At 35.7% G+C, this 13,350-nt stretch overlaps 1 protein-coding gene across 2 annotated transcripts; it reads right to left on the reverse strand.

Moving 5' to 3' along the window:
- Positions 1-6,067: 6,067 nt before the first annotated feature.
- Positions 6,068-8,194, reverse strand: LOC140988667 (myb family transcription factor IPN2-like). Of its 2 annotated transcripts, none has more exons than XM_073457812.1 (6): positions 7,827-8,194; positions 7,565-7,641; positions 7,380-7,437; positions 7,214-7,283; positions 7,055-7,097; positions 6,068-6,931 (listed from the first exon to the last, which is right to left on the reverse strand). In XM_073457812.1, exons 1-6 carry the CDS (start codon positions 7,996-7,998, stop codon positions 6,254-6,256), a joined length of 1,098 nt encoding a protein of 365 aa, XP_073313913.1. In that variant the 5' UTR covers positions 7,999-8,194; the 3' UTR covers positions 6,068-6,253. The 2 variants fall into 2 exon arrangements, with proteins under 2 accessions (XP_073313913.1, XP_073313845.1); XM_073457744.1 differs by having other exon boundaries at positions 6,068-6,949; positions 7,827-8,192.
- Positions 8,195-13,350: the final 5,156 nt, after the last annotated feature.

Genomic DNA, 13,350 nt, shown 5'->3' on the forward strand with positions numbered 1-13,350 from the left:
ATTGGACACCGAGATTTACGTGGAAAAACTCCTAAAAATTATAAGGGTAAAAACTACGGGAAAAATGAAAAAAATTTCACTATAATATTTTACGGTGTACAACTACTCACTGTGTTTTCAAAGAGAACGCACAATCTCTTAATACAGGAGAACAAAATACTTCACAGATATTATAGAACTAAGCACTCAAATGCTATAAAATGAGAGAAAACTTGAAGAATAGATGATTTTAAAATGATGAGAAGGGGCTCTGTTTATAGAGCCCCTTGTCCGTGTTGAAGACGTGTTACCGTCTTCTATCAAACTTCCACCAAATTTGACAAATAACGCATTTAATACATCTCATGGAAAACAAGTTTATTTGTCGCCTCATTAAATGTACATCTGCCGACAGGTAAGAGATAGAATTGAAGAAGAGTGGCGAGATCGAGGGGAAGCAAGCAGAACAATTACCACGGAATTTGGTGGCCCGGCTGAGGGCCGAAGATTGGCTTCGAGTTCGAATTGGTCAACTGCATGACGCAATAGCAAATAACTCCCGGAACGACGCCACATATGGTGGCGAACGCGAAGAAAAAAGGCCTGGAATCTCTCGTCTTTGTCGCTAGCCATCTCCACGACTGACTCTTCTCCCACAGTAACGATATATTCCTCTCTTCTTCTTCTTCCCTTTCGCTTATGTGAGTTTGAATCTCAGGGAGCTATTGGGCTGGGCCGATCGTTGATTCACTAACTCACAAGTCAAGCCCAATAAACAATGCTCCAAAGTGTCTTAATTTCTCTCTTTTAAAGTGACATGTTAGTGATATTTTTGGCAATAATACTAATTTCTTTCCACAAAGTAAATATTTCGAGTTATCAAGAGGTAAATAAATGATTTAACCCGAGATTAGTGAATTTGGGTGCACAGTCAATATAGGTGGTTAGATGAATTTTTTCGAGTTGTTACTTGTGCCATGAACAACGTTAAAGACGTCAGAGATATCCAGCAAAAACCGATCACCTCAAGAAATGTGATAAGAAAACTGGAAAACTTTTAGAGAAAAAAAAAGAGAGAATGCCTTTAAAAATGGGAAGGGTGTGCTATTTACATGCTTTTTTTAGATTTTGTGGGATTGCCCATAATAATTGTAATAAAGGCCTCATCAATAACTTAAGTGAAGCTTAAACCAAATTTAATTTCTAATGTGTCATAACCCGTCAAGCTACTTTGTGGATTTATTGATTCTCTTTTTATATTATATTAGCTAGCTATCTATCGACGCAAACATATTCGTGTGTAACATAATATCTAAAAAAACGATATGTGTGTAATATAATATACAAATATTTACATATTTATTTGTGAAGTTTCTACCGATAAGGGAAAAACTCAACTATTATAAAATAGTATGAAAATATGAATATCTATACTATAAAATAAGAAAAATCTACCCTTAATACTAACTTAGGGAGAGAGTGCAATTCTTTTTTAAAAAGTGATAACACTAACGTGTTAGTTTCTTGGTATGACCATTTTGTGTGTGTGTGTATATAGACTCCCAACTTGTGAACAAGCGTGTGAAACGAGGTCTGGCCCAACGCTTTGGTAAATATATCTGCAACCTGATGCTCACTTGAAATGTAGGCTGTTTTGATCTCTCCTGTGTTAATACGTTCACGAATGATGTGACAGTCAACCTCGATGTGTTTTGTTCGTTCATGAAAAACCGGATTAGCAGCAATGTGCATGGCTGCTTGATTGTCGCAGTATAGCGTTACTAGCTGGGGATGAGCAATATGCAAATCCCGTAATAGGTGCTTTAGCCAAGTTATTTCTCAAGCAGTTGATGCCATAGATCTATACTCTGCTTCGGCTGAGGATCTAGATACGGTTGCTTGCTTCTTGCTTTTCCAAGAAATAAGGGATTTTCCAAGAAAGACACAATATCCAGTCACTGATCGACGTGTAGTGATATCACCAGCCCAATCCGCATCACAAAAACCAACCAAATTCGAATCATTTTTAGACGGAAATAATAGTCCTTGTCCAGGTGAATTCTTCAAGAATCGGAGTAAACGATGAATTGCATCAAGATGAGGCCGCCTAGGCTGTTGCATAAATTGGATAAGTGTATTAACTACAAAAGAAATTTCTGGCCTTGTGATTGTTAAGTAGATCAACTTCCCAACTAGTCGTCGATAATGCGTCGGGTTTTTGAGTATATCACCCTCGGTAAATGTGAGCTTCAAGGATTGTTCCATAGGAAATTTTGCTGGTTTTGCACCAAGTAACCTTGCTTCTTGAAGAATATCTAAAGTGTACTTGCGTTGATTGATCGAAATTCCCATCTTAGAACGAGCTATTTCAACCCCGAGAAAATATTTTAGCAATCTAAGGTCCTTAAGCTTGAAACACGATGCAAGGAAAACTTTCACATTGTTTATACTCTCTAGATTATTCCCTGTTATGATCATATCATCAACATATAATAAAATGGCTGTGAATGAGTTTCCACACACCTTGGTGAAAAGAGAATGATCAGCCTGCGATTGTTGGAAGCCAAAATTTGTGATGGCAGATAGAAACTTATGAAACCATGATCGGGAGGCTTGTTTTAATCCATATAAAGATTTATGAAGTCGACATACAAGTGACTCCCCATGTCGATGAAAACATGGAGGAGGGTGCATATACACTTCCTCGGTGAGATTTCCATGTAAAAAGGCATTTTGAACATCCATTTGGTGAAGTTCCTAACCATGAATAGAGGCAAGAGCAAGAAGACAACGAAATGTGGTGAGTTTTGCGACAGGAGCGAAGGTCTCATGATAATCAATGCCTTCTCGTTGGTTGAATCCTTTGGCAACAAGGCGGGCTTTGTATCGCTCGATAGTCCCATTAGAGTTATATTTGATCTTGAACACCCATTTACATCCAATAAGACGACACCCCGAGGGAAGAGTGACGAGAGACCAAGTCTTGTTTGCCTCTAGTGGTGAAAGTTCAGCCTTCATCACCTCAATCCATTTTGGATCCTTGCATGCTTGCTCATATGTTTCTGGTTCTAACACACATGAAACAACATGGATGAAGGAACGATGAGCCCGAGAAATATTGGAGTAGGACACATACCTGGATATTGGATGTTTGGTGCCAGATCCAACTGGAAGAGATGAGTCTGTAGCAGGAAGAGCATGGTTGATATGATAATCTTGGAGGTGAGATGGTACACGTCTTTGACGAGTGGATTGTCGAAATGTTGTCTCAGGAATTGTTCGAGTTTTGGTCACTACAGATGTTGCTTCAAGTTCTGGTTGATCAGGCGGTTCAAAATGATTTGTTGCGGTTGATTGAGGTTCAAAATTAGTGGGGTTATTGGGAGCAATCCAGTTGTTCTGTGTGGGTGAAGTAGTGGAGATGACCTCTTCATCTATTTCTATTGGTTTGGGCTAGTGTGTTGTCTTGATCATTATTATGCATGGTGGAGTATGGAAAAATATTTTCATGAAAAACAACATCTCGTGAGGTGAGTAATTTTCTTTCTGTGAAATCATAAACAAGATATCCTTTTTGCCCTGATGGGTACCCAAGAAAAACACATCGTTGTGATCGGGCAGCAAATTCGTGAGTAGGATGGATATTTGTGGCAAAACATAGGCAGCCATATGTACGCAAGTGTGAGTAAAGGGGAATCTTTTTGTGTAATCGTTCATACGGTGTTTTGTTGGATAAAAGTGGTGTAGGCAAACGATTAATGAGATAGCAAGCCGTCTTCACATGTTCTCCCCAAAATTTTAAAGGAAGATTTGCTTGAAAGCGTAAAGCACGAGCAACATTTAAAAGATGACGATGCTTGCGTTCCACTACCCCGATTTGTTGGGGTGTGTAGATACAAGATCGATGAAAGTTTGTGCCACACTCAATGAAAAATGTTGCTAAGGAAAGAAATTCTAGTCCATTGTCAGACCTCATGTTTTAATTGAACGATTGTATTGAGTTTTGACCCAAGTAAAAAAAATTTTAATGAGGGATTGGGTTTCAGATTTATTACGCATGAGATGAACCCAAGTGTAACGAGAAAAGTCATCCACAATAGTTAAAAAATAACGTGCTCCATAATAAGAATAAATCATATGTGGCCCCCAAATGTCGCAATGTATCAAATCAAAAGGCTCATGACTAGAAATATTACTAGCTGAAAATGGTAGACGTGATTGTTTTGCTAGATGACAAACATCACAAATATTATTGAAATCAAAAGAAATTTCTGGAATAGTTTGACACGAGCATCATTTCCTTGTGAGAATCTGTCATATAAATCATTCCAAACATCAAGTGCAGATTCAGCATAAATGATGCTTTCGGCAATATCGAGATGAATGACATTGAGGATCCACGATAATACCATATGATTGCAACGTTCAAATGCCGTAAACTTGTCGTCTTCAGCCTCCGATGCTTTGATTGTCCCATTGATGATTCCGATTTTGTTTTTAGCACTTAAGGCTATGCGCATTGCACGACTCCACTGCCCGTAGTTATTCCCATCGAATAATTTGGAGACAAGAACCAAACCGGGATGATCGGATTGTTGTAAGATTAGCGGATCCGATTGGTTTGTTCCGATCTCCGATTTCTTCCCTTCATCTCCCATTGCAGCGAGAATAATTTCTCAGAACCAATGATGCTCTGATACCATGAAAGAAATTAAAAGGGATAGGTGATAGAATCTTTGGTTGGAAGTAAATAATATATGTCACTACCGAGACTTACAAGAATGTATATATACTATCACAAAGAATTTAAGCTATTAATCCTAATTGATTTGCATAAGAGAAAAATTGATTCTAACATGATTTATTTACATAAATACAAGAACGAGATCCGGGNGCTTTAACTGGCCCTAGCTTGTCCACGTAAAGTTAGAAGCTTCATCGATATTCGAACACATGCATGGGAGGGAGTACGTTTAATTTCTCGTAAAATTTTGTTTTCCCATGTTCCCAATCACGCTTTTGCCTTTATTTTTCATCATCACATCAGCATGCATCTACGTAGAAGCTAGCTTTAAACCCTTTAACGTTAACATCCCCGAGCCCTGCAGCCGAAAAAGGTTGTCTTCCATTGTTACACCACAGCCTTAAAATACCTGTAGCTCGATCCCCGCGGCTTTGGTTTGGTTATATCCATTAATCTAAAGTAAAATGCTTAAACAATCGAGCGAGACTCCGTACGTTAAAAAATTTTGTAGGAAAATTAAAATTACATTTTTGGTCACATTTTCCAATTTAAGTCCATTATAATTCAATTGCCAAATGAATGTTCATTGCAAGAAATTAAATATGTCTTTATTATGCACTTAACAACGATGTAACGTTAATATTACACCAAGCTATACGAAAGATTAATTAATAAATGAATTTCTAGCTTATTGTACTCACTCCTTCACATTTTATAAATGTCACTCTCTATCCGATTGATATCATTTGCCAAAATGAAAGCAAGATTGGGTTTCTTTCGATATATATAATTCCAAATTCTGAGTGATCAGTTGTGTGTGTATTCAAGTGGAAGTTTGAAAAAAAAAGTTGCAAGATTGATTGCTTAGGTGATACCTAAGGAATATATATGGAAGGGTAAAGTAGAAAAAAGGGCATGAAAGTTAGATACTCTTTGTCCGCTTTCCCCCAGATAAATTCTTTGGTCCTAGCTAGCTGTAGTAATTTGTTTTTCGTTTGTATATTACATTTACTGACGAACGCGCGCCAACAATTTTAATGAGAGTGGTGATCTTATCTTTTATTTCGAAAAGTAATATATACATATGTAGATTGAGTGCAGTGTCAATGGTCTTGCATTTTCCTGCTTTTTAATCCTCCACGGCCATGATTATCTTTTTTTGTTTTATAATGATTGGGACTAACAAAGAACAACTAACTGAAAAGCATTGGTCCAAGAAGATTGTCTCAGTTAATCATTAGTGTGGGATAATTACATAATAACTCCACAAAGACTGAAAACGACCCACGAGGCTTTGATTCCTTTCTTTTTTTTTAAAAAAAAAAAAAACCCTCCTCNGGGAAAGCAAACATGTTTATTCATTGTACAAATCTTATAACAAATTAGAGGATGAGATTCATTACGCTAGTGATAGTAAGCAAACCAACTTTAAATTCCTTCTGGTGTTAACACTTACACTAAAATTAAGTACTCGCGGTTAACACGTAATAAACTGTAACTGTACGGTTGTGATGAAGATGGATTCACGAATCACCCGAACGGCGAGTTTCGGCTTTGTGTTGTCACCCCTCCGGCACTGATGGCCTGGTGGTTCATTCTCTCTACCCTGTGTCGTGGAGACGGGCAATTTTCGAGCTTTCCGGCATTGAATTTCTTCTCCCTCAACGCCGCTTGATCACCAGATAAAACAGTCTTCGTTTCATAAATATGATCTCCCACTGGACCCATATCACTCCCTTTATCAATGGAAAATTGTGGCGCAGGATGAATTTTAGCATCATCAATATTACATGAGGCAGCAGCTGCACCCAATTCTTGGAGCCTTAAGTCGTCGGCCCAAACTAAAGGGCTCTTCCCATTGCTGTTACTGTATGGATTAGGCCTCTTTTTGGTCAAGAAATTACTATCGTTGTTGTTGCTACTCGGGATGAATGAGTCCATGGAAGATGTTCTCTCCATGGTTTGACGATGAAGCTGTTGTTCGTGTTGATGCTCAGTGGTTCCATATATGTTGAGGTCTTGAAGAGTTGGGAAATTCACCGGTGGCCAGAAGTCTTTCATGCCGGAAGTTTCGGTGCCAATATTGGGCGGCATCTTGTTGAAGCTCCCGCTAACAGTAGCGGCCGATGGCATGTTTTCACCCGCTAGAGTTTGGCATGCTTTTTCAAGAATGGCCTGCATGTATTTCCCTTGAGCCTCAATTCTCAACTGCAGGTGTTTTTGCACCTGTAATTATCAGTATCCGAATAAATTTTTTTACTCTTAGCAACTACACAAGTAAAATCATTATAAAAAAAGAATAATTTTCAGTTGTTTAATCTTGCAGATTACCTCTAATTGTTCATGGAGTCTTCTGTTCACCTCCATTTGCATCCTATAATTGCATAAATAAATTTAGGAAAAGATATCCATATATATATTTTCATTTTACAAATCTCCAAAACACTAGAACATATCCTTCAATGGGATCAAAATGATAATATATCGTACTCGTTCATGCTGCGACCAAGCATTCCAGACGACGAGGCAATATTGTTTCGTTGAAGTTCAATCGAAGAAGCTGAATCAAGTAGGTAATTAAAATAATAATGAATACATCTAAAAGGATAAGAAAACATGCAAGTTAATATGGGCATGTAGCCACCTAGTTTCTTACCATCTTTCATTGAATGATCACTGAGTTCCTTGTGAGGTTGCTTTCCCAACCTGAATTTCTGGGAAAAAAAATCAAGAAACTTAGATATATTCGTAACCCTACACCACAAACTCAATAGAACTCAGATTTAAAAAGGAAAGTTTTTTGTTTCTAAAGAAACCAAAATAAATTAAAGGAATCTAAACCTGAAGATGGCTCTTGAGATGATATAGAGTTAGACCCTTAACCCCCATAACTCTCATGATCGTCTTCGGCGTTGCCTCTGAGTTACAAAGGTACAAATCATTAAGAAAGAGCATGATTAACATAACAATAATAATACTCTAAATTAAAGAATATCATCAAATCTATTTTAGTACATATACCAACGAAATTATGTGTGTGTGTGTGTGTGTGTGTATCTAAGTATGTATATGCGTGTGAGTGTGTATTACTATAAATACATACTATCAGGGCCACCAAGCTGCGTAACAGCATCAACAAATCGTTCATGAAGTTCAACGGTCCACCGGAGGCGAGGCTTTGGATCAGTGGTGAGAACAAGCCCCGAGTCCCCTTGAACACACACGGGACGCTCGTGAGCGTTAATCATACTCGGTGGCTTCTTCGGATGGAACATTATTCTCTTTAAGGCTCGCCCGCACACTCACAGAGACTCTCCCTCTCTGTCTGCTGCAATGGAATAAGAAGAGATTCAAGAATAAATACTGTAAGGGAGATATATATACAGAGAGGGAGAGAGAAATCTAGGATGGGAAGAAAAGTTTTGAGTGGGAGAAAAGAGGTTGGGTTTCTCAAATAGAATGCATCAAGCACAATTTAAACCTAAAGAAGAAAGGCTAAAGTAAAGACAATTTGTATTTATGCTACCCACAAGTCATCTTTATCAGTCAAGAATTCAAACCCAGTACACAATTTGTTTATTATTATTTAACAACAATATATTTCAGGAGATAAATGCATACCCTAAATTGTCATGAATGTAGACTTTTTTGTGTATTTTTAATGTGCAGTGGAGCGGGGCTCTACATACAATCATGATATATATGTGCAATTGGATGCGTGTCACACCTTAAGCTTCAGATGTAACTAGTATTACTAATTTATATGTCCAGTTCTAGTTTCATTTATTGTGTGAAGACCCGAACACCTGAATTTTTACTGGACTATTTCACCTCGTTTTGGCACCATATTTTCGAATTCATGGAACCTAATGCAACTATATTCTTGAAAGTTTGAACAGCCACATTACTTTTATTTAATCACATTATTGACCACCAATACTCTCGATCCCATCAATATCAATTGTCTAACAGCCATTTGATGGTTGCATTGTGACCTTAAATAGGCCGTTAATAGCCTTAAAATCAAGAATAATTGCAGCTTATTCAGATTCCACTTCTTTCTCCATAAATAGTAGATTAACATTTGAAAGAAAGCACACAATATATGCCAATGTCCAGAATTCTTCATCCTCTCTGCAGAGCTCCAAATCTAATTTCTATTATTCAGAGTATACCACACGACGTTATGAATATGTTGTCCAAAATCAGCCCAATCCAACAGTTCTATTTTTTCCAAAGACTTTTGCAAGAAAACTACACAGATTCTATACGAGAAGACAACATATGCAGTTCTTCGTCTATACTCCTCGATCTTCAAATGACCTTCAAACCCAATCACCACAGTTCATAATTTAGTTCACTTTATTTTGAATTCACTAACCAAATTTCAGATCGATCTGATGGTTCAATAAGTCGCAGAGACTTCTGAAATTTAAAAAAAAATTAGATTGACGCGAATCCGAAAAATCGTGTGAGTTGACTTTCTCATTTAACTCGAGATGTTTTAAAACTGACCAACATATATGTATTGTATGTATTTAAAGTCCGATTTCTTAAATATGTATTTATGAAGCACTGGAACATTGTGAACTAATGATATGAATATATATTCTGAACATACATGATTCCTAATTCGTGGCCTCACCTCTTAGAAGAGAGAACATATAGGTGACTGATATCAGTTAGCCATGAAATTTATAATTCATTTAGTGCATAATTCCGATACTTGTTTATTCTTGAAAAATAAGAATATTTTTGCATAAATCTGTTAGTACTGTTTTTGTCGAAAAAATGATTTTAAAGAGTGGAATGAATTCTCATATTTATTAAGTGACGATCATATCACTCGCCAACTAGCCCTCTCTCATATAAGAATGAAGAACATGCTTAGTTTTGGGGATAGTAAAGAAAAAGAAGACCGCTGTCAATGTTTAAGTTTCATTTTCATTATCAGTTTATTTCAAGTTGTATGCTTTCACGCTCTAGTTAATGTTTTACATTCCACTGCTATAAAACATTATGTGATATTTTCGGAGTTGTAAAGACAATGTTTTGTATTTATGAATAAATAGACTGGTTTGGAAATTCTGAACTTCCGAGGCTGTTGTTTTTCAATTAAGTGATTGTGAGACAATGGTGGTGTCACATGCGTCAGTCTCAGGGCATGACATTTAAGTGGTATCAGAGAAACAAAATTCATAATCTAGTTGGGAAAAAAATTGTCGAAATTTCTCGGATAGAGGGTAGAGCGCATATGTTCCCTGATTTAACATCCCCGCACTATCCTAAGGTACAATAAAAAAAATTTCGTGATAAGCAGAGTACCTAGCACCCTCACGCTCATAATTATGTCATTTTTCTTAGATTCTTGTAGAGCTCATAACTTTGTGTAGGACACTCGAAATTCGATTCCGTAAAATGTTCTTGAAACCTTATGAGTTAGGTTATTCATCTATATCGAAATTCATAAACTTTCTATTTTTTAAAATTTTTCTCAAAAAATCTTTTTCGACCCATGTATTGCAACAAAATATTTGAAATTGCTTGATTGATGTTACTTTCGGTCTATTTAAACTTATCCTTATCATGTTGGACGATTCTAGGTCATTCCATTTGTTTATTTCAAGAAATGATATTCTTGCACTCTAGTATTCATATATAGTTATTGGGATGTTTTACGTTGTTCCCATTGTGTTTCATTTCGTTTCATCATTTCCTTTCGAAATCAATAAAATTCAATTATATCTTTGATATACCTTTACTAGAAAAGTATGCTGAATGTATTTATCAATTGGTTTTGGTCAATACTTCTACAAACTTGTGTTGTTCTATCAATAATTTTCATGTTTGTATACTATTTAACTTTTGTATTAGTGCCCTTGAGTGGCAATACATTTTGGTAAGGCCATCAAAACAAGCTATATCGAAGATGCAATGTCGGTATCAACGAGCAAATTATACGTACGTGCTGATTTAATCCAACTCAACATGGAAGAGTTTGGTGTCATCCTATGAATGTATTGTCTAGCCAAGAACAATATACTGATGTATTACCAGAATATGAGCATAAAGCTTCAAGGCTCTGGACCAAGAAATCGTATACATTGGTAAAGCTAAGAAATATAGACCTTCACATCTGCTACTCAGACTTGGAAAGCCATGAAGAGCAACATATAAATTTTCCTAGCCATAATAAACGAAGTAAAAGAAACAACTGGAGTCAAACTGGAAGAGATCCCAGTAGTACCAGAATCCTAAAGGCCTTCCTTAAGGAACTGACAGGATCAATCCCTGATCGAGTTATAGAATTGGAGATTACCTGATGCCATAAACTGCATCTTTATCCAAGACACCTTAACGAGTGACACACGTTGAACTCAAGGAACTCAAGGCACGACTTCAAAAGTTGATTGACAAGAAACAAATTTGATCAAGTACATCTCTAACGAAGCTTCAATTTTATTCGTCAAAAAGAAAGACGTTGGTATAAAATTGGAAATCGACTGCCGATAGCTGAATAAACTAACAATTAACCCTTACCGAGAATCGATAATTTATTTGACCAACTAAAGAAAGACAAGATATTTTCAAGACTAGATTTGTGATCAAGATACCATCAACTGAAAGACAAGATGGTGGATATATACTCCAAAGATGTACAAGTTGACTACTCATCATGCACAATCTCGTTCGATTACTCAAATTATGTCAAGAAGAATTCCCGGTAAGGTACAAAATTCCATACGTCAAAGTATAGTGGTTCAACCACACACAAAGATAAAACTAAATGGGAGAAGAGGAAAAGATGCACAAGTGATATCCTTATTTTTTCAGAGAACAAGTGACCCAAGTTTCGAAGATGAAACTTCTTATAAAGAGGAAGGGATGTGAAGACCCAAACTTGCATGGAATAGCTGATTATTTATTAGGCAATTTCACTTCATTTTGGCACCATATTTTCGAATTCATGCAACTTAATGCAACCATATTCTTGAAAGTTTGAATAACCACTTTACCTTCATTCAATCACATTATTGACCATCATTACACTTATATGTTAGCAACTATTTTATGGCTGCATTGTGACCTTAAATAAGTTGTTAATAGCCTTAAATTTGAGAATAATTGCAACCCAATCAGATTCCACTTCCAAAACTCTTCGTCATTTCTACAAAGCTCTGAATCAAATCTCTACCGTTCAGAATATTCACACTACGATAGGAATATGCTAAAATTCATCTCAATCCAAAAATTCTATTTTTGCAAAAGACCTTTGTAAAAAAACTGCACAGATTATATGTGAGAAGACAATTGTTGCATTTCTTCATCCAGACACCACTTCGATGACCACCAAACCCAATCTTCATGATTCATAATTTACTTCACTTCCTTTTGAATGTGCTGACCGAATTTCATATCGATATTACGTCTGCAAGTTGACTGAATTTTTAGATTCACTCAGATCCGAAAAATCATGTAAGTGTGCTTTCTATTTTAACTCGATATATATATTTTGAAACAGACCAGCATATATGTATTGTATGTGTTTAAACTATGTTTTATTAAATCTGTATTTCTAAGGCACTAGAACGTTGTCAACTAATGGTAAGAATATATATTCTGAAAATATCTGATTCCTGATTCTTGGTCTCACCCCTTAGATGACAGAACATGTAAAAGACTAATTTCAGTTAGCCATAAAATGCATAATTTGTTCTGTTCATAATTCTTATTAATTTTTATTATTGTAAAATAAGAATATTTCTGCATATATCTCTGTTATTCTTGTTTTTGTTGAAAAAATGATTTTAAAAGCTGAGAGGAAATTTTCTAGTTACTGATTAACGACCATATTACTCACCCATTCATCTTTCTCTCAGATAGGAATGAAGAACAGTTAGAAGATGAATAACAAGCCCAGTTCTGAGGATGATGAAGAAATAGAAGATTGTTGTCAATGTTTAAGTTTCATTTACGTTATCAGTTTATTTAAATTTGTAGTTCTCTCCATAGTTAATGTTTTACATTTCATTGCTGTAAAATATTCTGTGATTATTTCTGAGTTTTAAAGATAATGTTTTTTATTTTTCAATAAATAGACTGGTTTGGAAATTATGTATTTTTTATACTTATTAATTTTCAATTTTTTGATTATGAGAGGACGTCGGATGTCTCCCGATTCCGAGCACGAGGAGTGACACTATGTGTGTGTGTGTGTGTGTAAAGCTTGCTTCTTCTATTATCTTTCGTGGTACGACCTCTTTTTAGCTTATTTTATTATCATTGTATTAAATTAAATCATCTGTTTATATGCCAGGAAAATAATTTTGTCCCAAAAGTTTCTGAAATCATTGATGTCGAGATCAATTAAGATTCCATTTATAAATTTTAAAAAAAAAATTGTTGAAAATTTGATTGAATAAAATTATATATATATATATACTTTGATTAATGTATTTTAATAATTTGTTTTGAAAATCAACGAGCTAGCTAGCATAATTACTCAAAACGAAATGACGAAATTAAATTATATTATAATAATATAAGGCTGAAGATATACTGAAATGACGAAATTAAAATATATATACAAAAGCTAGCTAGAAAGGGTGGAGAGCATCAACGCATAA

Source organism: Primulina huaijiensis, chromosome 1, assembly GCF_012295235.1.
Source record: "Primulina huaijiensis isolate GDHJ02 chromosome 1, ASM1229523v2, whole genome shotgun sequence".
NCBI lineage: Eukaryota > Viridiplantae > Streptophyta > Magnoliopsida > Lamiales > Gesneriaceae > Primulina > Primulina huaijiensis.